Source organism: Ranitomeya imitator, chromosome 4 (genome assembly GCF_032444005.1).
Source record: "Ranitomeya imitator isolate aRanImi1 chromosome 4, aRanImi1.pri, whole genome shotgun sequence".
In the NCBI taxonomy this organism is placed as follows: domain Eukaryota; kingdom Metazoa; phylum Chordata; class Amphibia; order Anura; family Dendrobatidae; genus Ranitomeya; species Ranitomeya imitator.
The window spans coordinates 133527726-133553974 of NC_091285.1; the positions used below are offsets into that span (position 1 = coordinate 133527726).

A 26249-nucleotide genomic window follows, 5' to 3' on the forward strand; every position below is an offset into this window, starting at 1 on the left:
TGGGCCACCTGTACTGTTATTACCTGGTGGTCAGGACAACAATGGACCTGGTGGTCAAGAGCACACGGAATGACCTGATAGTTACTGATAATATAGGACGAGCTCTGGGACGTGGGAACTCTGCTGACCGCAATCCCTAATCCTATCAACCACACTAGAAATAGCCGTAGATTGCTCCTAACGCTCCCTATGCAACTCGGCACAGCCTAAGGAACTAGCTAGCCCTAAAGATAGAAAAATAAAGCCTACCTTGCCTCAGAGAAATTCCCCAAAGGAAAAGGCAGCCCCCCACATATAATGACTGTGAGTAAAGATGAAAATACAAACACAGAGATGAAATAGATTAAGCAAAGTGAGGCCCGACTTACTGAACAGACTGAGGATAGGAAAGGTAGCTTTGTGGTCAGCACAAAAACCTACAAAAAGACCACGCAGAGGGCGCAAAAAGACCCTCCGCTTCCAGCAAGCAAGACAACAATCAAATAGCAAGCTGGACAAAAAAATAGCAAACCAGAGAAAAAAAAGCAGTCACTTAGCTTCTGCTGGGAAGACAGGTCACAAGAACGATCCAGGAGTGAACTAGACCAATACTGGAACATTGACAGGTGGCATGGAGCAAAGATCTAAGTGGAGTTAAATAGAGCAGCCAGCTAACGAATTAACCTCGTCACCTGTGGAAGGAAACTCAGAAACACCCACAGCCATCAGAGAAAGTCCATGGACAGAACGAGCCGAAGTACCATTCATGACCACAGGAGGGAGCCCGACAACAGAATTCACAACAGTGAGCAGTGTTATATACTACGTGGGCAGTGTTATATACTACGTGGGCAGTGTTACATACTACGTGGGCTGTGTTATATACTGCGTGGGCTGTGTTATATTCTACGTGGGCAGTGCTGTATACTATGTGGGCAGTGTTATATACTACGTGGACAGTGTTATATACTGCGTGGGCTGTGTTATATACTAAGTGGCTGCTATATACTACATGGCTATGCTATATACTACTTGGCTGTGCTATATACTACGTGGCTGTCTGTGTTACGTGGGCTGTGTTATATACTGCGTGGGCTGTGCTATATACTGTGTGGGCTGTGTTATATACTACATGGCTGTGCTATATACTACGTGGCTCCTATATACTACATGGCTGTGTTATATACTGCGTGGCTGTTATATACTACATGGCTGCTATATACTATGTGGCTGTGCTATATAGTACGTGGCTGTGCTATAAACTACGTAGGCTGTGTTATATACTACGTGGCTGTGCTATATACTACGTGGCTGTGCTATATACTACGTGGCTGTGCTATATACTACGTGGCTGTGCTATAAACTATGTGGGCTGTGTTATATACTACGTGGCTGCTATATACTATGTGGCTCCTATATACTACATGGCTGTGCTATATACTACATGGTTGTCTGTGTTACGAGGGCTGTGCTATATATATGTGGCTGCTATATACATACATACATACATATTCTAGAATACCCGATGAATTAGAATCGGGCCACCATCTAGTTGTTAATAATTAGTGATGAGCGAATATACTCATTACCCGAGATTTCCCGAGCACACTCGGGTGTCCTCCGAGTATTTTTTAGTGCTCGGAGATTTAGTTTTCATTACCGCAGCTGAATGATTTACATCTGTTAGCCAGCATAAGTACATGTGGGGATTCCCTAGCAACCAGGCAACCCCCACATGTACTTATGCTGGCTAACAGATGTAAATCATTCAGCTGCGGCAATAAAAACTAAATCTCCGAGCACTAAAAAATACTCGGAGGACACCTGAGCGTGCTCGGGAAATCTCGAGTAACTCGCATATTCGCTCATCACTATTAATAATGTGTACCCACTTAAAACTCTATGTTGCAGAACCTGTGCAGGTAACAGAAAACAACTGAACAACATGAAGTACATGAAATAAGAGCAATATGTGCAAGCAGATCAATATGGATGTAATCACACAACCAAAAGCAGCTACCAATGTAAGGTGCATAAGTTTTAGAAAAATATAGGCATAAATAGCAGACCCTGATTAATGTAACAAAATCCTAGGACAACAAAATTAGAGAAAGTGAGCAGTATACGTATCAAGCCAATGATGAGTACATAAGGGTTAAAAGCACAAGCTGAGAAAACCACCCATGGCCAATAATATGGAATGGCACCATCAGTTAGAAAAACCCATAAGGAGTAAAGCCTAGGTGGAGCTCCACCAGTCTGGTAGAGTATTTTAGTAATAGCTAACTGTATCTGCGGAGATCCTCCCACCTTCCCCGTTAATCCTAACAACAGATCTTTAAAGACTGGTCACCTCTAAGTGCCAAGGTCACCATGCATTTGATCAAAAGAATGTGCATTGGTACAAGACTTATATTTAGACATAAAAGAAGTCAAGAAAATGAAAGTGATTGTTCCAACTGGAAATCAAGCTCTGATATGCCCTATTGTAATAGAGTGTCAGAGTAGAGTGCTGTGTAATCCCTGGCAGCCTAATAGACAGTGACTGAAGCAGTGTTGCAAGGGAACGGCCACCATTGCATTGCATTCTAAGGCCTCTTTCACACTTCCGTCTTTTAGCTCCCATCAAAATCCGTCAATTTTTGAAAAAACAGCATCCTGCAAATTTTTCTGCTGGATCCTGTTTTTTCCCATACACTTGTGTTAGTGACGGATTGTGATGGATGGCCTTCCGTTTCATCCATCGTGCACTGGATCCGTCAGAAAACCGCAGTCCGTCGGGCAGAAAAAACGTTCAGAGGAATGTTTTTTTCTGCACGTTGGAAAATCGCTCACTGACGGGTCCTGCGCCGTCCGTCGTTGGCTATAATGGAAGCCTATGGATGCAGGATCTGTCACTGACTGACAAAAGCAGAAATCCAGCGACGGGTTCCGTCTTTTGAAACTGAGCATGCGTGGAAGAATTTCCAGTCAGAAATTCTCTCTCGCTCGCTCTCTCTCTCTCTTTTTACTTTGCCTATGCAGCATCAATATTAACAAGATATAATGTTAAAAATAAAAAATAATCGCAATATTCTCACCTTCCGGCGTCCCGTGCAGCGTTACCGGTGCTCGCGATGCTCCCGGCAGCTAGCATTGCCAGTAATGCATTGCAAAATGACCCGATGATGTCGCGGTCTCGCGAGACCGCACATCATCAGAGGTCATTGCACGCAAAGCATTACTGGGAACGCCAGGTGCCGGGAGCATCGGTAACGCTACGCGGGACGCCAGAAGGTGTGAATATTGTGATTTATTAATTTTTAAATTATTTTTAACCTGGGATTTGTTGTGTATGCATTTTCACAGCGGAAAACCACTGCTAAGACGCATACACAACAGGTGCACGTAGCCTTGACGGGTCCGACAGAAAAACGGGCCCAGTGCACCCGTTTTTTACAATCTGCACAGGATCCGTCATTTCAACATTTTGATGGATCCTGTGCAGATTGTAAAAACGGAAGTGTGAAAGAAGCCTAACAAAGCATGTCAGAGCTGCATACTCTGGACTTGTGGGGATCCCAGAGGTCAAACCCCTAGCAATCAACACGTTTTCACCTCTAGGACAATCCCTTTAGCCGGTATACAAAGTCTTGGAAGGAATAATAGACTATGAGATAGCAAAAGTCCAAACAAAGAAATGTATTAGTCTCTCCAACTAAATCCCGGTGAATTGTTAAAATGCTGTTGATCATAGTGAGCATAAAGATTAATTTCTGGTAGTTCATGATCCAGTTGTGTGGCCAGATCTTGACACCATGACTACAGAACATAAAGTAGAGATGATTGTATGCATACATGTTTGAGAATCTTTTACACAGTTGTAATGAGAATAGGTTCTTGAGAATAAATTATTGAACTTCACAAATTTGATGTGATAGAAGAATAGAATGAAATACAGATGGATTTAGAATTGCTTCAGTGTAAGACATTGCTCTTATATCACATAGTAGTGGTAAGTTACAGTTATGCTCAAAAGCTTACATACCCTGGAAGAATTTTTGCTTTCTTGGCCTTTTTTTTGGAGAATATGAATGATAACACCAAATTTTTTTCTCCACTCATGGTTAGTAGTTGGGTGAAGCCATTTATTGTCAAACTACTGTGTTTTCTCTTTTTAAATCATAATGACAAACCAAAATATCAAAATGACTCTGATAAAAAGTTCACATACCCCATTTCTTATTACCGTGTATTGCCCGCTCTAACATCAATGACAGCTTGAAGTCTTTTGTGGTAGTTGTGGATGAGGTTCTTTATTTTCTCAGATGGTAAAGCTGCCAACTCTTCATGGCAAAAAGCCTCCAGTTGCTTTCAAATCCTGAGTTGTTTAGCATGAACTGCGTACTTGAGATCTCCCCAGAGTGGCTCAATGATATGTGATATGGAGGTCAGGAGACTGAGATGGCAATTCCAGAATCTTCACTTTGCTCTGCTATAGCCAATGACAGGTCGACTTGGCCTTGTGTTTTGGATCATTGTCATGTTGGAATGGCTGTGTATGTCCCATACGCAGCTTCCAGGCTGATGATTGCAAATTTGCCTCCAGTTTTTGCTGATAACATGCTGCATTCATCTTTCCTACAACTCTGACCAAGTTTCCTGTGCCTTTGTAGCTCACACATCCCCAAAGCATCAGTGATCTACATCTGTGCTTTACAATAGGAATGGTGTTCCTTTCATCATAGGCCTTGTTGATCTCTCTCCAAATATAACGTTTATGGTTGTGGCCAAAAAGTTCAATTTTGGTCTCATCACTCCAAATTGCCTTGTTACAAAAGTTTTGAGGCTTGTGTCTGTGCTGTTTAGTGTTTTGTAGGCAAGAAACTTTGTGGCATTTGCACAGTAATGGCTTTCTTCTGACGACTCAGCCATGCAGCCCATTTTTCTTCAAGTGCCTCCTTACTGTGCTTTTTGAAACAGCCACGCCGCTCATTTTCAGAGAGTCCTGTATTTCAACTGATGTTATTTGAGGGTTTTTCTTTGCATCCTGAACAATTTTCCTGGCAGTTGTGGACGAAATTATTGTTGGTCTACCTGACCATGGTTTTGTTTTTACAGAGCCCCTGATTTTCTATTTGTTAGTCACAGTTTGAACGCTGCTGACTGGCATTATCAATTCATTCGATAACTTTTTCATACCTTTCCTGTTTTATACAGTTCAACTACCTTTTCTCATAGATCCGATGGCAGTTATTTTGCTCTCGCCATGACTCACAATCCAGAAACATCAGTGGCGGGATGAAAGATGCAAGAGCCTGTCTAGATCCCAGAAACTCACTCAGTGTTTATGTACACACACTGATTACAAGCAAATAGGTCACAGGTGAGGATGTTACCTTTAGTAGCCATTCCAACCCATTTGTGTCAACCTCTGTGCATGTTATCAGGACAAAATCACCAGGGTATGTGAACTTTTGATCAGGGTCATTTGGATGTTTTGGGTTGTCATTATAATTTAAAAAGAGAAAACACAGTAGTTTGACAATAAATGGCTTCACGCAATCACTATCTATGAGTGGAGAAAACGTTTTGGTGTTATCATTCATATTCTCTAAAAAAAGGCCAAGAAAGCAAAAATTCTGCCGTGGTATGTAAACTGATGAGCACAACTGTATGTCCAGATGGAGAACCACTGGCAGATTCTATTGCACTGCTGTAAAGCAAGTAGATAATGTGGAGTGAGAAACCACCGTACTTTAAGGCCATGTTCACACGTTCAATATTTGGTCAATATTTTACATCAGTATTTTTAAACCAAAATCAAGAGGAAAAGTATAATAGAAACACGTCACTACTTCTGTATTTATCTCCCACTCCTGATTTTGGCTTACAAATACTGATGTAAAATACTGACCAAATACTGAACGTGTGAACGTGGCCTAATTTGGATGCTCAATTCCATTATGAACATGTTTATGGTTCTCATTTTGCCAAATGTTTTCCTAGTCACTTGCCATAGCATTATGCAATAAATATTCCCCTTTACTATGGTGAGCAACAATATTTATGGCTGATTGTTAGAAGAAAATGCTGGAAGAAGTGCTGACATTTTTTGCCTGATAATAACCTGTGGATCATTTCCTCTACTGAGAATCTGATTTCTGGCTTAGGCTGATCAAGCTTTCAGAATCGATTCCATGAGTCAACCTATTTGCAATGTTTGTGCTTATTGTACCCACCTTGTCATACATTCTATTTAATAGTCTTGGAACAACTGGGAAAATAGTGGGCCGCAAAGTCTTCATGTCATCAGAAAGAAGACGAATGTCACCTTGGAAAAACCCAATGCGTCCACCATGGCAATATACTACTGACTGTTAATATGAGATAAAAGTAAGTGTTAGTACCAAATATTACAACTTAATGCACACACAGTATTAGTGAATAGTCTGAGGTAGTGTTATTTCAGCTCAAATAAATACATTTCTAGCAGGTGATCAAGACTAATCTACTACAAAAGGCTACTCAGAAAGTGAAGCTTACAGAAATCCTACAAATCTGAAGAAATTCAAGGGGACCTGCTCCCTGTTATGTACTGCAACTTCTACTTTTCTTCAATTAATAGCATTTACAGTACAGTATTAAATAAATCTTCCATAAGGGCTACCTCTATAGAGTGTACAGCTTATTGTGGCCATATGGACAGATACTTCAGTCTCTGCTTGGGAACTCTGCAACTTCTTCAGGGTTACCTTTCATCTCTGTGCTGTATCTCTGATTAATTCCCTCCTTGCCTGGACTAAGAATTTTGGTGGGCGGCCATCTCTTGCCAGGTTTGTTGTGATGCCATGTTCTTCATATATGATGATAACGAATTTGATGGTGCTCCGGGTGAACATCAGAGATTGGCATTTTTTCTTTTTTATAACCTAACCCTGAGTTGCACTTCTCAGCAACTTTGTCTATGCCTTGTTTGGAGATCTCCTTGGTGATCATGATGTTGGTGGATAGTGGTGCCCCATGCTTAATAATGTTTCAGCCTCTGCGGCCTTTCAGAAAAGATGTGTTCCCAAGCAGAGACTGGAGTATCCTTCCATATGACCACAATAAGCTGTACACTCCATAGAGGTGGTCTTTATGGAAGAGTGGGCAGAAAAAAGCCTTTACTTCCACACAAAAAATGTTAGGCTTGTTTTGAGTTTGCCAAATGACATGCGGGAGACTCCTCATATGTATGGAGGAAGGTGATGTGGTCAGATGAGACCAAAATTAAATTTTTTGGTCCCCAAGGCAAACGCGATGTCTGGCGTCAAATCAACACAGATCATCACCCCAAGAACACCATCTCCACAATGAAAAATGGTCCTGGCAGCATCATACTATGAGGATGGTCTTCGACAGCAGGGACAGGGAAAATGGTCCGAGATGAAAAAAAGATGAATGGTGCAAAATACGGGTATGTTCATGAGCAAAACCTGTTTCAGTCTGTCAGTGATATGAGACTGGCACATGGGTTCACCTCACAAGATAATGACCCAAAGCAAACTGCTAGAGCAGCACTCGAGTGGTTTAAGTGGAAACGTGTAAATGTTTTGGAATGGCCTAGTCAAAGCCCAGACCTTAATCCAATAGAGAATCTGTGGTCAGACTTGAAGATTGCTGTTCTCCAGAGGAAACCATCTAAGGTTGGAGTCACACACAACGTATAAAAAATCAGTCCGTTTTACACAGACAAGAATCGCAGAAATGTTCCCTGAACAGTGATCTGTATGTCATCCGTGTGCAATGCGAGGATGCGATTTTCTCGCATGTAAGCATCCGTGTGACATCCGTATGGCATCCATATGCCGAGATTTTCTCGCCGGCTTGCAAAATGGACATACTGTTTAATGGATCCATGGCCTCAAATATTTGTGAAAGCATTTATATATATATATATATATATATATATATATATATATATAGTCTATATACACTGCTCAAAAAAAAGGGAACACTTAAACAACAGAATATAACTCCAAGTAAATCAAACTGTGATGTAAAACTGTCCACTTAGGAAGCAACATTGACAATCAATTTCACATGCTGTTGTGCAAGTAGAATAGACAACAGATGGAAATTATTGGCAATTATCAAGACACAATCAATAAAGGAGTGGTACTGCAGGTGTGGACCACAGACCACATCTCAGTACTAATGCTTTCTGGCTGATGTTTTGGTCACTTTTGAATGTTGGTTGTGCTTTCACACTCGTGGTAGCATGAGACGGGCTCTACAACCCACACAAGTGTCTCAGGTAGTGCAGCTCATCCAGGATGGCACGTCAATGTGAGCTGTGGCAAGAAGGTTTGCTGTGTCTGTCAGCGTAGTGTCCAGAGGCTCGAGGTGCTACAAGGAGACAGGCCAGTACACCAGGAGATGTGGAGGGGGCTGTAGGAGGGCAACAAGCCAGCAGCAGGACCGCTACCTCAGCCTTTGTGCAAGGAGGAACAGGAGGAGAAGCACTGCCAGAGCACTGCAAAATGACCTCCAGCAGGCCACAAATGTGCATGTGTCTGTACAAACGGTTAGAAACCGACTCCATGGGGATGGTCTGAGTTCATGACGTCAACAGATGGGGGTTGTGCTCACAGCCCAACACAGTGCAGGACGATTGGCATTTGCCACAGAACACCATGATTGGCAAATTCGCCAGTGGCGCCCTGTGCTCTTCACAGATGAAAACAGGTTCACACTGAGCACATGTGACAAACGTGAGTCTGGAGACACCATGGAGAGCAATCTGCTGCCTGCAACATCCTTCAGCATGATGGGTTTGGCAGTGGGTCAGTAATGGTGTGGGGTGGCATTTCTTTGGAGGGCCGCACAGCCCTCCATGTGCTCGTCAGAGGTAGTCTGACTGCCATTAGGTACCGAGATGAGATCTTCAGACCCCTTGTGAGAACATATGCTGGTGCGGTTGGCCCTGGGTTCCTCTTAATGCAGGACAATGCCAGACCTACTGTGGCTGGAGTGTGTCAGCAGTTCCTGCAAGATGAAGGCATTGAAGCTATGGAGTGGCCCGCTCATTCCCCAGACCTGAATCCCAGTGACCACATCTGGGACATAATGTCTCGCACCATCCACCAACGTTGCACCACAGACTGTCGAGGAGTTGACGGATGCTTTAGTCCAAGTCTGGAGACCATCCGCCGCCTCATCAGGAGCATGCCGAGGCATTGCAGGGAGATCATACAGGCACATGGAGACAACACACACACAACTGAACATCATTTCCTTGTCTTGAGGCATCTCCACTGACGTTGGATCAGCCTGTAACTTGATCTTCCACTTTGATCTTGAATATCATTTCAAATCCAGACCTCCATGGGATATTCATTTTGATTTGCATTGATCATTATTATGACTTATTGTTCTCAACACATTCCACTATGTAATGAATAAAGATTTGCAACTGAAATATTTCATTCAGTGATATCTAGGATGTGGTATTTTAGTGTTCCCTTTATTTTTTTGAGCAGTGTATGTTAGGTTTCGAGTTCCCGCCGTTGCACAGGGGTAATCTCGAACCATGTCTGCTGCAGTCTCTCATTCTCCTCCAGCTGCAGTGGAGCCTGCTCAGTGGAGACGTCGGTCCCAGCGTCTGGCTCAGGCTGATACTGGACGACTGGTTACTACTGCCCTTCCAGGCTCTACCTTTGTAGCCAGCAATGTTCAGCAGCAAGCAGGTCTTTCTGGGACTAAGTCCTGCTTTTCCCGTACTGAGCATGCCCACGGGACGACCTCCCATTGGAGGTCGGGGGTCACATGCTTAGGTCCTGTTGCGGTTCCTATTGGACCACTAGGAAGGTCTTTGTCTGCTGCAGCTATAAAAGGTTTGCATGGCCGCACGGACAGCCATGCACTAATATCAACCTATGTCATGAGCTTTGCTGCTTTAGTTGTCATGTCTGCATGAGGTCAGGGATGGCTGAAATAAGCCCCTAGAATACCGGCACCTCCAGTGAGGAGTTTCGTGTGTTTGAATTCAGGGCTTGGCTGAAATAAGCCCCTAGAATACTGGCACCTCCGGTGTGCTTTGCTGACTGCGTGACCACTGGTTGCTCTCTCCGCTCAGTTAGGTAGCTGTGATCCTCTGTGAGGTTAACATGGCACAGCATTTTCCTATCTAAGTGACTCTGAAGTAAGAGTTTGCTTATACCACCATTTAGTGCCACCAATTCTAGCAGCAGGTTACTCTCCTGCACAGTGGACCCCGGGTTGCGAATGCACCTATTATTACTTATATATATACTCGGTGCCTTCCACCAACCCTAACATAATACTAGAGCCATGATCTGGCTAGAAAATGGCGGATGATCAGCGTCTACAGCAGTACATCCAGCAGCTGGAGAGTAGGTTGGCCGTTCTTGAGCGCACAACCTCGGCTGTGGATGTCACCGCAGTCGCTGTACAGGTTGCTAGCGTAACTGCAGCCAGTTTGTTATCTGCCACCCCTGCTCCGACTTTATCCTGACTTCCACTTCCAAACAAGTTTGCTGGTGACAGTAAGCTCTGTCGGGGATTCGGGAGCCAGTGCACCATACATCACGAGCTTATGGCTGCACGTTTTCCTACGGAACTGGCTAAAGTGGGATTTATCATATCCCTTCTGTCGAGCAGGGCATTGGAGTGGGCAACGCCGCTGTGGGAGCGTGATGATCGTGTGGTACAGAGTGCTCCTTGCTTCCTGGATTCTCTGAGACAAGTCCTGAGAAAGGACCTCATGTTACCAACGATACGGCGCTCCAACTGCTGGCATTAACACAGGGTTCGTCCATGGTCAGCCAATTTGCCGTCCACTTCCGGACTTTGGTATCAGGGTTGGAAGTCCTTATTCCTGTGTACGGGAGGGGACTGGCTGACCATGTAAAGGATGCCTTGGCCACCAGGGAGATTCCCACCACACTGGAGAACCTCATAACTATATCTACCCGCATCAACCTCCGTTTTAACGAGCGGAGGTTGGAGCGGATCCAGTGTAAGCAGAGGTTCCGGCTGGCTCCTACCTTTGCTAGTCCTCTGGAATCTCCCATTTAGGCGTCCGACTCCCATTAGGCCATGGAGGTTTCTCGAACGGGATCACAGTCCCGGGCCGCTCGAGTACCCATGGTCTGTAATAAGTGCCCCAGCAGAAGGGACATTATGCCAATAAATGTCCTCAACGGTCTAGTAACCATAGGAGAAGGTTAACTAGACAAAACGGTATTTTCCTCCAAGCTGTCCTTTAAGGGGACAATCACTTTAGGCTCTTCCACTCTCACAGTCGAGCTTTATGTGGACTCTGGGGCCGAGGGGAATTTTATGTCCTCTGCCTTCGCCCAACGCCACGTTATACCCCTGGTGATGCTCGCCAGGCCAGTGACTGTTCGAGTGGTAAATGGGTCAACACTGCCCACACAAATTACACATCAAACCATCCCTTTCATGTTATCCATGTCTCCTTCCCATTAGATTATCTCCCTGCTTGTCATTCCCGAGGGAATGGATGAGATTCTTCTGGGGATGCCCTGGTTACGTTTCCACTCTCCTCATATAGAGTGGTCCTCAGGGAGAATTTTGGTTGGAGTGAATCCTGTAAGGGCAGATGTATGAGGGAGTGCATTCAGGTTGCCACTACAGAGGTACCCGCAGATCTTACTTCTCTTCCCAAGTGCTATTGGTCCTATGCAGACGTGTTCTCCAAGATGGCTGCGGAGACCCTTCCGCTTCACCATCCCTATGACAGTCCTATTGATTTCATGCCTGGAGCAGAACATCCCTGGGGTCGGGTCTATCCTCTCTCCCTCCCGGAGAAGGAGGCTATGACTCAATATATTCAGGAGAATTTGGCTAGAGGGTTCATTAGGAAGTCAGTGTCACCCGCAGGGACGGGGTTCTTTTTTCGTGCAGAAGAACGGAGAACTTCGTCCATGCATAGATTACAGGGGTCTTAACGCCATCACCGTTAAGAATAAGTACCCTTTGCCCCTGATATCTGAGCTCTTCGATAGGCTACAGGGAGCAAGGGTATTCACCAAGTTAGATCTGCGAGGTGCTTACAACTTGATTCGCATCCGTGAGGGGGACGAATGGAAGACGGCATTTAACACCAGGGATGGGCACTATGAATATCTGGTGATGCCCTTCGGCCTCTGTAATGCCCCAGCCATTTTCCAAGACTTTATAAATGACATCTTCCGGGATATGCTCTCCACCTCGGTCGTAGTCTATCTGGATGATATATTCATCTACTCTCCAGATATTGACTCTCACCGGAGAGATGTTTGCAAAGTCTTTGACCTCCTACGGTCAAACTTCCTCTACGCAAAGTTGGAGAAATATGTTTTTGAGCAGGAGTCCTTGCCTTTCCTTGGTTATATCATCTCCACCCAGGGATTGGCTATGGATCCTGCCAAACTACAGGCTGTGATGGACTGGCAAGAACCCCACTCTCTCAAAGCAGTGCAGCGCTTTATGGGGTTCATTAACTACTACCGCCAGTTCATTCTGCATTTCTCAACTTTAGTAGCTCCCTTGGTAGCCCTCACCAAGAAGGGAGCAAATCCCAAATTGTGGTCAGAAGAGGTCTCCAAGGCCTTCCTCTCAATTAAATCTCATTTTGCTAGCGCTCCCATTCTACATCGCCCCGATGTTGATAAGCTGTTTATAATGGAGATGGATGCCTCATCCGTTGGTGCTGGAGCAGTCCTCTTCCAAAAGGATGCTCAAGGTCGGAAGCATCTTTGCTTCTTCTTTTCCAAGACCTTCACACCAGCGGAGAGGAATTATTCCATTGGGGACAGGGAGTTGCTAGCCATGAAATTGGCTTTCTCTGAGTGGAGACATCTTCTGGAGGGGGCTCGCTTTCCCTTCCAAGTTTTTACTGACCACAAAAATGTGGTATACTTACAGACAGCCAAGCGGATAAATTCTCGCCAGGCCATATGGTCCCTGTTCTTCTCCTGGTTCCATTTCACTCTCCATTTTCTTTCTTTCTGGGGAGAAGAACATTCATGCCAACACTCTCTCTCACTCCGTTGTGTCTTCTGTAGAGGAGGAAGAGGAGCCTCGGCTTATTGTCCCCACTGAGAGCCTGAGAACTGTGTCCCGGTCTCGCTAGAGTCTGTGCCCCCGGGCAAGACTTTTGTGCCATCCCATTTGCGACCAGAGGTTCTCTCTTGGGCTCATTCGTTTAGGGAGGGTGGACATTTTGAGGCCAAGAGGACGTCTGAGCTGCTGGCGAAAACATACTGGTGGCCGCATATGGCTCTTGATGTCGGGGACTATATTCAGGCATGTGTTTCCTGTGCTAAGAATAAGTCTTCTCGACAATGGCCAGCAGGATTACTTTATCCTTTACCGGTGGCAGACAGGCCCTGGGAGATGGTTGGGATGGACTTTGTGGTGGGCTTAGCCAAGTCTCGTGGCTGCACCATCATTTGGGTAATCACTGACCATTTCTCTAAAATGGTGCACTTGATGCCTCTTCCACGGCTACCTTCTGCACGGGCTCTGGCAGCATTGTTTGTAAAACATATTTTCTGCCTACACGGTATGCCGGACAAGATTGTCAGCGGTCCCCAGTTTGCGTCTCGGTTCTGGAGAGAGCTTTGTCGACTACTCAGTATCGAGTTGAATCTCTCTCCTGCATATCATCCCGAGATGAATGGGTTGGTAGAGAGGGCCAACCAGACCTTGGTCACATATCTGCGACATTTTGTTTCAGCCAGGCAAGATGACTGGGCATCTTTGCTACCATGGGCAGAGTTTGCGCTAAACAATGCCGTAGCTGACTCCACTGGCCAAACCTCATTTTTCCTTAAATACGGTCAACATCCGCGGGTTCCTGTGCCCATTCCCTGTGTCTTCCGCCGACTCCAGAGTGGCAGACTGGGCTGTGGAGGCACGGGACATTTGGGACCGTACTCAGGATGCCATCTGGGCTTCCAAGGAGAGAATGAGGTCCTCCGCCGATGCACACCGTTGCCCTGCTCCGACCTTTGCTCCTGGCGATTTAGTGTGGCTCTCCGCCCGTAACATCAGGCTGCGTGTTGTTAAGTTTGCACCTTGCTAATTGGGTCCCTTCAAAGTTCTCGAACAGGTTAACCCTGTAGTCTACCGTCAGGCCCTTCCTCCACACCTAGCTATCACCGACACCTTTCATGTGTCCCTCTTAAAGCCCGTACACATGTCCCGGTTTTCTGAGTCATCTGCCGGGACATCAGGTTCGTCTACGGACGATTACAAGGTGAACGCTATTTTGGGGTGCAAGGTGGTACATGGCAAAAGATTTTATTTGGTGGACTGGAAGGGTTATGGCCCAGAGGACAGGTCCTGGGAGCCTGCTGAGCACATTCGAGCTCCGCAACTCATTGCTGCCTTCGAGCGTAGCGAGGTCCAAGGAGGGGGGCCATGTTAGGTGTTGAGTTCCCGCCGCTGCACAGGGGTAATCTCGAACTATGTCTGCTGCGGTCTCCCATTCTGCTCCAGCCGCAGTGGAGCCTGCTCAGTGGAGACGTCGGTCCCAGCATCTGGCTTAGGCTGATACTGGATGACTGGTTACTACTGCCCTTCCAGGCTCTACCTTTGTAGCCAGCAATGTTCAGCAACAAGCAGGTCTTTCTTGGACTACGTCCTGCTTTTCCCATACTGAGCATGCCCACGGGAAGACCTCCCATTGGAGGTCGGGGGTCACATGCTTAGGTCCTGTTGCGGTTCCTATTGGACCACTAGGAAGGTCTTTGTCTGCTGCAGCTATAAAAGGTTTGCATGGCCGCACGGACAGCTATGCACTAATATCAACCTATGTCATGAGCTTTGCTGCTTTAGTTGTCATGTCTGCATGAGGTCAGGGATGGCTGAAATAAACCCCTAGAATACCGGCACCTCCGGTGAGGAGTTTTGTGTGTTTGAATTCAGGGCTTGGCTGAAATAAGCCCCTAGAATATCGGCACCTCCGGTGAGGAGTTCTTTGTGCTTTGCTGACTGCGTGACCACTGGTTGCTCTCTGCTCAGTTAGGTAGCTGGGATCCTCTTGGTCTTCCTTTCCTGAGGCGGTCCTCATGTGAGCTAGTTTCTTTGTAGTGCTTGATGGTTTTTGCCACGGCACTTGGGGACACTTTCAAAGTTTTCCCAATTTTTCAGACTGACTGACCTTCATTTCTTAAAGTAATGATGGCCACTCATTTTTCTTTACTTAGATGCTTTTTTTTGCCATAATACAAATTCTAACAGTCTATTCAGTAGGACTATTATCTGTGTATCCACCAGACTTCTGCACAACACAACTGATGATCCCAACACCATTTATAAGGCAAGAAATCCCACTTATTAAACCAGGGCACACCTGTGAACTGAAAACCATTCTCGGTGACTACCTCTTGAAGTTCATCAAGAGAATGCCAAGTGTGCAAAGCAGTCATCAAAGCAAAAGGTGGCTACTTTGAAGAACCTAGAATATAAGACATAATTTCAGCTGTTTCACACTTTTTTGTTAAGTATATAATTCCACATGTGTTAATTCATAGTTTTGATGCCTTCAGTGTGAATGTACAATTTTCCTAGTCATGAAAATACAGAAAAATCTTTAAATGAGAAGGTGTGTCCAAACTTTTGGTCTGCACTCTATATATACAGTGCAGACCAAAAGTTTGGACACACCTTCTCATTTAAAGATTTTTCTGTATTTTCATGACTAGGAAAATATATATATATATATATCCATATATATATATATATATATATATATATATATATATATATATATCAAAATGACATATAGATATACACAGTGCCTTGCAAAAGCATTCAGCCCCCTGGAACTTTTCAACCTTTTCCCACATATCATGCTTCAAACATGATGATACCGAATGTAAATTTTTGGTGAAGAATCAACAACAAGTGGAACACAATTGTGAAGTTGAAAGAAATTTATTGGTTATTTAAAATTTTTGTGGAAATTCAAATCTGAATGAAAAGTGGGGCATGCAATATTATTCGGCCCCTTTACTTTCAGTGCAGCAAACTCACTCCAGAAGTTCATTGTGGATCTCTGAATGATCCAATGTTGTACTAAATGCCTAATGATGATAAATATAATCCATCTGTGCGTAATCAAGTCTCCGTATAAATGCACCTGCTCTGTGATAGTCTCAGGGTTCTGTTTGAAGCCCAGAGAACATCGTGACCAAGGAAAACAACAGGCAGGTCCGTGATACTGTTGTGGAGAAGTTTAAAGCCTGATTTGGATGCAAAATGATTTCCAAAGTGAGGGGGATATTATACAGAGGGGTAGTGTCGAGGGATAGTATTCAGATGGGCAGAGTGGGAGATATTTTGGAGAAGGGCAGTGTGTGGGGGTGTCTTATAGAGGGGAAGTGTGGAATATTTTGGAAAGGGCAGTTTGGGAGGGATATTTTGGAGAGGGGCAGTGATTATTTTGTGCAGGATGCATGTGAGATATTTTTTATTTTTGGAGCAGAATAATGATGCTTTTATTTCTAAGTGCATGTGTCAGGATGTGCTGCTGAAGACAGAGAAAAGATCTGGAGAGATGAGCTCTGGGTATGAAAACTCATTATCATTCCAAATCAGAGAAGATATTACGTATAAGGTACCTGGATGTAAAAAAAAATTTGTGATACTATTTCTCATCAGTACTGTGGCTCCTGTATGGTCCGCAGTCAGATAATGGCTGGTAACAACAACTCCCAGCACCTCCTTACCATTGTTAAGGACATACTGGGAATTGTAGGTTCATGCAAAACCAATCTATATGGGGCTGACCTGACATTACAATTGATTACTATAAGCTTGGTGCTGCATTCAAGTACTAATGGAGGTTCTTTCACTGCATTCATGTATTGAAGATGGTTCTTCCGCTGAATTCATATACTGACAATGTTTCTTTCACTGCTTTCATGTACTGAATGTGGTTCAGGTGCTGCATTCATGTACTGCTGACAGTGGCAATGTGGTCCTTGGACCAAAAAATGTTGTGCACCCGATTTAGGTTTTGGTACTTGGAGGCCATGAACACGTTGCTTAATGTGTGTATTTATTTTATAATTATGCTATAATGCTTTGAAAGAATTGTAGGCATAATTATGCACCATACTTACCCATTTTATAAGCCATTGCCAATCTCAATGTATGTTTGAAGTGAGTGGCTACTTTGTAAATGCACTTACTAAGAATTTATTCTAATATTTTTTAGTGGATCCATTTTTTTAAGAGCTAGCTATGAAGTTGGTGAAATTACTTGGTACAGCAAAATTTAAAATAAAGAAGCAATAAAATAAATTGCTAAAAAGAATCCCGGAAAAAAATGTCATGTGGGAAATCTCTTTATAGATATGGTTCAATGGAAAATCTCTAATAGTAATAACAATGGAATATAAGTGGAATTATTGACTTTTTGAATCATATGAATATGAAGGTGGGAAGGATTCTTTTCATGACAGGCATAACCTGTCTTGGTAAGATATTTGATCTTAATGTTCCATTGTCTTCAGTTCCTGAATCTTATGCCAGATATTTTGATAGACACTTAAAAATAATTTTGCTTACCACACACATAGAATTAATCAGGTCCATTGAAGATAAACACTTTTATTATGTGATATTGTAGATATACTATTAATCAGATCTAACCATTCTATATATCTAAGTATATTTTTGGCATATGAAAATCAGTGTAACAGGATTTTTTTGTTAGTTTCCCTCATAATGATTGGCTTTATTAGTGATTGCAAATTTTAGTTATGATTTTATTCATCTCAGTTAAATTGATTGAGTTTTCGGTGATAGTGTCTCTACTTTCACCAACACATAGACCTTACCTGCACCATTCTCTCAAACATGTGTGCTAAGGGCAAATAGGAAATGTGTACATCCTCAGATGTGGGGGACCACTGACTCTGGAAAGAAAAAAAAACACAGGCAGCCCAACGTGGCTAAGTCAGATCAGGCAAGAGGCTTACCTGGATTACTCTCTCAAACATGTGAGCCAGAGGCAAGAAGGAGATGAGCACATCGTCCTGATTCGGAAATATCACTTTCTGCAGGTGAAGGGCGTGGGAGACAGAAAAGGAGAGAAACACTGACAGGAAGACAACGAGAAAGTCATAAAACAATAAAGAAGAAAATGGCGCAATAAGGGGAAGGGGGTTATTAAGAGAAAAAGACAGCTAGAAGAAAGCAGCATTCACATCACAGTGTTAGGCCACAAGGTCAATGAAGTGTGTTAGCAGGAAAAGTAACATGGGGTGACATACACCGAGAACACACTAGCACAAGAAACCATTCTGTGCCGCAGAAACAGCAAAAACATTTTTATTATTTGTAACTTTATTTTATTTCACATCATCACAATAGTATCCTGCTGTTGTCTGGCAATTTAACCTGGGAATTATCATACATGTCTGATGAAGGAATACAGTTGAAGTATTGATTGTACTAAAGGAGACCCACAAATTGCTATAAAATATCACTCAGCAACTGACGGGTTAATAGAGGTGTTGAGGTGTCCCCCGAGCCTTGCGCTGGCTTTGCTTTTGGGTGTCTTAATGTACAACCACTGGCTCAGGACGATCAACAGTGTGCCCAGTAATTGGGTTAGCGGGTGGTCCCTACCGTAAACTATCAAAAGGGACCAGAAAGGGAATGGATCGGTGGATATAAATATTGCTTATTTCGCATTTTTATGGCAGTAGACTTTTTAAAACTAAGTGGAGAAAATTCGTTTTTTTTTAGCTTCCTTTAAAGTATTTCATTTAGATCTACTTATTGTATAAGAAAAAAACACACGTAATCATTGGTACGGTAGGAAAGCAAAGAAGAACGAAACACCACTGAAGTCACAGTAAACCATCTTTATCTGTAGAGAATCTGACAGCAAAAATTACCCCAAGGAGGTTTTAACAGCACTTTATCAGGCTCTTAAGACAGTTTTTAAACACTTTATGTGGGTGTTGAAAACTATGTTACATAGTTACGTAGGTTTAAAAAAGATCTAGGTTCATCAAATCCAACCTTACCATCAATTATACATTTTATCACTATTTAACTATAACCCACAATGTTATGTGCACTGAAGAAATCATCCAGCCATTTTTTTAAGCTGTCATAATGTCTGCCATTACTACCTACTGTGGTCGGCATTCCACATTCTGACTGCTCTAACTGTAAAGAACCCTTTCATTTTCCTATTTAACTGACAGAATCACCTTTCTTTCACCCCAGTAATGAGTGCTGACTGGTCCTAAGTATGGTCCTTGGAAGGAATAAGTCATGCACCAGTCCTTTGTACTGACCACACACATATTTATACATGTGAGCTCTAATTTCTGAATGTCCTTTTTAAAATGTGGAGCCCAAAGCTGGATCCTGTAGTCTAGATGTGGCCTCACAAGTGATTTATAAAGGGGTAACAAATTAACAAAATGTTGGGTTCACAGTATTTTTTCTCTTTTTATACACCCTACACCTTGTTTGCTTTTTCCACTGCTGCTTGACATTGAGCACTGCTACTCAGCTTCCTTGTTACCAGAATACCCAAGTCCTTCTCCTGTTCTGTAGTCCCATGTATACTCCCATTTAATGTATATGGAGCTATAGGATTACTCCATCCTAGGTGCATTACTCTACATTAAACCTCAATTGCCAAGTGTTTGCCCATTCAGACATCTTATCCAGGTCCTTTTGCAACATTGTAATGTCAAGGTCAGATATTAATATCCTACATAGTTTGGTGTCATCAGCAAAGACTGACACTTTACTCTCAATCCCATCCACTAGGTCATTAATAGATTCAAAAGAATCAGTCCTAGCACAGATCCCTGTGGTACCCCACTGCTGACTATATCCTTTTTAGAGAACGTACCATTTATGACAACTTTTGTTAAATCTATACTGCTCTCCTGGCCTGTGGGCAGCCGGTAAAGGTACCTTCACACATAACGATATTGTTAACGATATCGTTGCTTTTTGTGACGTAGCAACGATATCGTTAATGAAATCGTTATGTGTGACAGCGACCAACGATCAGGCCCCTGCTGGGAGATCGTTGGTCGCTGAATAAAGTCCAGAACTTTATTTCGTCGCTGGACTCCCCGCTGACATCGCTGGATCGGCGTGTGTGACACCGATCCAGCGATGTCTTCACTGGTAACCAGGGTAAACATCGGGTAACTAAGCGCAGGGCCGCGCTTAGTAACCCGATGTTTACCCTGGTTACCATCCTAAAAGTAAAAAAAAACAAACAGTACATACTTACCTACCGCTGTCTGTCCCCGGCGCTGTGCTCTGCTCTCCTCCTGTACTGGCTGTGAGCGTCGGTCAGCCGGAAAGCAGAGCGGTGACGTCACCGCTCTGCTTTCCGGCCGCTGTGCTCACACAGACAGTACAGGAGGAGAGCAGAGCACAGCGCTGGAGGACAGACGGCTGTAGGTAAGTATGTACTGTTTGTTTTTTTTTACTTTTAGGATGGTAACCAGGGTAAACATCGGGTTACTAAGCGCGGCCCTGCGCTTAGTTACCCGATGTTTACCCTGGTTACCGACATCGTTGGTCGCTGGAGAGCGGTCTGTGTAACAGCTCTCCAGCGACCAAACAGCGACGCTGCAGCGATCCGGATCGTTGTCGGTATCGCTGCAGCGTCGCTAAGTGTGACGGTACCTTTAGTCTGAAACTGCTATCAATCATTTCTGCAGCACCCTGGGATCATGCCTACAGTTGTGTAACTGGTAAAGTAAATTTTGGCACTCAACTTGTGGAATAGATGAATTTTATTAGCAGTGACTGCTAATAAAATTCATCTATTCCACAAGTTGAGTGCCAAAATTTACTTTACCATTAATCTGGTGTGAGAACCTCTTTATGAGCACCTTCACAGCTGTTGTCACGATATACATACAGTATGTACAGTGGTGTAACTGACATCCCAGCATGTGCAGGGTACCTTCACACATAACGATATTGTTAACGATATCGTTGCTATTTGTGACGTAGCAACGATATCGTTAATGAAATCGTTATGTGTGACAGCGACCAACGATCAGGCCCCTGCTGGGAGATCGTTGGTCGCTGAAGAAAGTCCAGAACTTTATTTCGTCGCTGGACTCCTGCTGACATCGCTGAATCGGCGTGTGTGACACCGATCCAGCGATGTCTTCACTGGTAACCAGGGTAAACATCGGGTAACTAAGCGCATGGCCGCGCTTAGTAACCCGATGTTTACCCTGGTTACCATGCTAAAAGTAAAAAAAAACAAACACTACATACTTACCTACAGCCGTCTGTCCTCCAGCGCTGTGCTCTGCACTCCTCCTGTACTGGCTGTGAGCCGGAAAGCAGAGCGGTGACGTCACCGCTCTGCTTTCCGGCTCACAGCCAGTACAGGAGGAGAGCAGAGAAGCAGAGCGCAGCGCTGGAGGACAGACAGCGGTAGGTAAGTATCTAGTGTTTGTTTTTTTTTACTTTTAGCATGGTAACCAGGGTAAACATCGGGTTACTAAGCGCGGCCCTGCGCTTAGTTACCCGATGTTTACCCTGGTTACCGGCATCGTTGGTCGCTGGAGAGCGGTCTGTGTGACAGCTCTCCAGCGACCAAACAGCGACGCTGCAGCGATAGGGATCGTTGTCGGTATCGCTGCAGCGTCGCTTAATGTGAAGGGGCCTTTAGAGAAGAGGGTCTTCTTCTCTGCCTCCCTTCACATGCTATGAAAACTGTTGAAGGAAAGAGAGCAAATAGTGTCTTATCTGAGAAGGTTAAAAGGTTAATCCATAGGATTGACCTCACCAGATGTAGTCGAGTTGAAGCATTGAAAGGATTCGCTGCAGCAGATCCATGAGTCCAGGAAGGACCAGCCGTTAGATACAGATTGGGAAAATTGTGGTAAATTTCTGCGCTGCTGAATCACTAGAATTCCAGAATTATTAGTACATGTGGCTTTATTATTCTACGCGCTTCAGAGTTCAAGACTCCTTCATCAGGAAACACCCTTCGCATGCTGAGATATTAGTTACACTGCTGTGGGCATGATCATACGGAGCTGTAGAAATGATTGACAGCACATCTGGACTAGTCTTTTAGCCACAGGGACAGAGAGCCAGTAGAATTTAACATCATCAACATACATGGAGCATTTAAATATTACACAAACATCATTAATACCAGTATTAGGAGTCTGATAAATGCCTTTAAGAGTCTGCTTTTCAATAATTTCTAGTGGCATTTTTCCATCTTTCTAATAAGGCTACCGTCTATCTAGACATACCGTCAAAGATTTTTTATTTTCCATTATACATATTTCTTTGGGAGGACCACCCTTCCAGAGGATCATTGTTCAATACAATTTGAGTGGTAATTTCCAAAATATATTATACCATATTTCCATTTATATTATTCATAAGGGGAATCATTGTAGTTAATTGTCCTCAAAGTCATGGGGCATTCATCATAATTGTGTAGGTCTAATCAAAGATAAATTTACGTTTCTCATACCAGAAAAATATTGATGCCAAGAAAATACAAATGCTTATGGAGAACGTCTGTAATTTGCTTATGTTTCTGGAACTAACATTTAAATTAGATCAACTTTCTGGTGGGATTATAATTTAAATGTACTATTCTCTGAGGAACCCCTACTCCCATTACTACTTAAAAGAAGCTTTACAAGTGCTTCTCACAAAAAGTTAGTTTATTTCAGTTCTTCAATACAAAAAGTGAAACTCATATATTATATAGTCATTACAGAGTGATCTATTTCAAGTGTTTACTTCTGGTAATGTTGATGATTATGGCTTACAGCCAATGAAAACCCCAAAGTCATTATCTCAGTAAATTAGAATAATTATCAAAAAACACCTGCAAAGGCTTCCTAAGAATTTAAAAAGGTCCCTTAGTATTTGTTAGTATGCTCCACAATCATGGGGAAGACTGTTGACTTGACAGATGTCCAGAAAGCAGTCACTGACACACTCCACAGGGATGGTAAGCCACAAAGGGTCATTGCTAAAGAAGCTGACTGTTCACAGGGTGCTGTATCCAAACATATTAATGGAAAGTTGAGTGGAAGAAAAAAGTGTGGTAGAAAAAGGTGCAAAAGGGAAAACCGCAACCTTTAAAGATTATGAAGAAAAGGCCATTCAATAATTTAGGGGAGATTCACAAGGAGTAGACTGCTTCAAGAGCCACCACACACAGAAGTATCCAGGACATGGGCTACAAGTGTCGCATTCCTTGTGTCAAGCCACTCATGACTAATAGACAATGCCAGAAGTGTTTTACCTAAACCAAGGAGAAAAAGATCTGTACTATTGCTCAGTGGTCCAAGGTGTTGTTTTCAGATTAAGGTAAATTTTGCATTTCATTTGGAAATCAAGGTCACAGAGTCTGAAGGAAGAGTGGAGAGACCACAATCCAAGCTGCTTGAGGTCTAGTGTGAATTTTCCACAATCAGTGATGGTTTGGGGAGTCATGTCATCTGCTGGTGTAGGTCCGCTGTGTTTTATCAAGAGCAAAGTCAGCGCAGCTGCCTTTTCAGTAGGCCAACATTTTGGATTTTAAAATAATTTTTCAAGCTGGTGTTATAAAGAATGCTAATTTACTGAGATAATGACTTTTGGGGTTTTATTGGGTGTAAGCCATAATCATCAACATTAACAGAAATAAACACTTGAAATAGATCACTCTGTTTGTAATGACTCTATATAATATATGAGTTTCACTTTTTGTATTGAAGAACTGAAATAAATTAACTTTTTGATGATATTCTAATTTAGTGAGAAGAACTTGTAAGTAGGAAAGGGGAAAGCTTCACATTTTGATAACTTGACCAATATTCAATTTCTACTTTAGGTACAATAATGGAAATAATTTATGAGCAGACTGAAATGGAGTTTGCCGTATTTGCATGGCTAAAAGTGACAATGGCTGAAGCTACCCCTGAAATAACCTTGGGTTGAAATAATTGCCTTATAATGTTGTATTAGTATTTAAACTAGGCACATTGCGCATTTTCATTTTTATGGACGCATGGTGGCTCAGTGGTTAGCAGCACTGTTATTTTACACCACTGGTGTCCTTGATTCAAATCCCACCAAGGACACCATCTGCAATGAGTTTGTATTTTCTCCCCGTGTCTGCATGGATTTTCCAGTTTCCTCCCACACTCCAAAAACATACTGATAGATGGTGAGTCCCAATGGGGACAGTGATGTTGATATATGTAAACTGCTGTGGATTGTGATGGTGCTATGTAAAATAAAAATAAATAATTATATCTGTATGCACTTTATCAGTGAATGCTGCTTTCTGTCAAAATGAATCCATGTGACCCAATGAGGCCACCTCTGTGTTGATCTGAACACGCTTATTTTCTCTCATATGACCCAGACATGTCTCTGGTGAGCCACTTGTCTGTACCAGTTGCATATATTTTGTATGTCCCATGAAGGCGCCACATTGCATGGGGCCAATACAGTAACTAATTCATCTCCCTTTTGGAATATTGTCCGCCTGCACCGAAATCCTCAACACACTTTGTTTCCTGTTGCTGTATGACTACACATACACTGTAGAAATCATTTTTTTTTATTTCATACCATGCAGTGCTATTAGATGGTATTTATGGGATAACATAAAATGGAATTTAGTACTGTAAATCAGCATCTTGAAGTATGATCCAGAGATAAAGTTTTCTAATCTACAGGTATATATAAAGAACCTTGTCCTATTACATTGCTCTTACATGGTTTTTGGTGTAAAAACACAAGATGCAAAATGGTTTCTTATTTGACAAATGGGAAGACTTTCTGGAGAGCACATAGCTGTACTTGCTCAGTACCATTAGTCAGAATGCCAGGAAGACAGACATTATTCAGAGTCTTAATAGCATCATTAAGCTTTGAGTTTTGGACGTCTCGGTCTAAAACCCATAAGTATGATAATATTTTGAATAGAGAAGGATTTGAATTCATCATTAATTCATTGGGCTGGTGGAGGACATAACACTTGCCCTTGGTCACTGACTCAGCAGACTCTAGAAGAAGGTAGGATACATTTTGATGACCTTCCCTTCTTCTAACAGAGCCTGTCCTACAATTGAATGTTAATGTTAGAAGCATTCTGATTTATTTAGAAAGGCCCTGCTGGCTCTCCTGACTGCTTTAGTAAATGCTGACATTGCCATTGACAGAACAATTCGACTGCACTTTTTCTTACAACTGTTCACTGTCCCATTCTTCTGATATTCCTTCTCGAAATGTGTGCCTAAATAGACAAATGGTAGTTGCCATTGCCAATGGGGTGTGTCCCTACGCAGTCTGACACTCGGAGTAGTGACTACAATGGCATACTGGGCAGAGATATTACTGGTGCACCAGTTGTTTCCTCACCGATACATTTCTAATAGGAATAACAGAGGACCAGCCCAACCCAAAGGTCTAATGACAGATGTTCCAGGACGTTTATATTATAGGACACACAATTTTGAACTAAAGCAGGGACCCTGGAGAGCTAATAAGTCTATAGTCTATATCTAGTGTAACAAGATGCCCATAACTGTACATGTAGGCCCCGATTCATCAAGACCGGCGTTTTTCATTCTATTCTTGATGAGGGGCCTGCTGGAGTCAGACACTGCTGATTCATTAAGAGGCGCACTCTGGATTCATTAAGAGGAGTTCATGAACCCCCTCAGGCCGCGGCCAATTTCCATTTTTTGTTTTCATTTTTTTTCCTCCCCTTTTTCCAAGGGTCATAACTTTTTAAATTTTCCATCCACATAGGCATATGAGGGCTAGTTTTTTGTGGGACGAGTTATACTTTTGAATAACACCATTCATTTTATCATGTGATGCACTGGAAAATGTGAAAAAAATTACATGTGCTTTGAAATTGCAAAAAAAGTGCAATTTCACATTAGTTTTTTATTTAACATGTTCTCTATATAGTAAAACTGACGGTGAGTGTTGTTGTCAGTACCCAGCGTCTGTGAGAATAGCAGTAACTTTATTGAAATTCACAGTTGCCAGATTTGGGGAATGTGGCCTAAATGGGACCCAATTGGAAACATTTTTTCTAATAAATTGGTGAATGAGGTACAGTCTCTTGTGTTTAATTCACACTTTTTATGTTTTTCAGGCATTCATGTCAGGACTATGTCAGATTCAGTGGATTATTTTAGACCTGCATGCATGGGATTTTTTCCATAAAAAAAGTGGTGAACCAGGGATAGTGTGGCGGAGTCTTTATTTAAACAAAA

The 26249-nt window shown here is 43.0% G+C and overlaps 1 protein-coding gene across 5 annotated transcripts in view; it reads right to left on the reverse strand.

The window, feature by feature from the left end:
- Nucleotides 1-26249, reverse strand: part of ACSL6 (acyl-CoA synthetase long chain family member 6) — a 330780-nt gene that overhangs the window by 63119 nt on the left and 241412 nt on the right. For 3 of the 5 annotated variants that reach the window (XM_069763931.1, XM_069763933.1, XM_069763932.1), the window contains exons 11-12: nucleotides 17823-17900; nucleotides 6201-6335 (exon numbers count right to left, since the gene is read on the reverse strand). In XM_069763931.1, the coding sequence (XP_069620032.1) occupies nucleotides 6201-6335; nucleotides 17823-17900 (213 nt within the window). Of the gene's footprint in view, nucleotides 1-6200; nucleotides 6336-17822; nucleotides 17901-17963; nucleotides 18042-26249 lie in introns of all 5 variants that reach the window. The other 2 variants (XM_069763930.1, XM_069763934.1) reach the window with 1 other exon arrangement.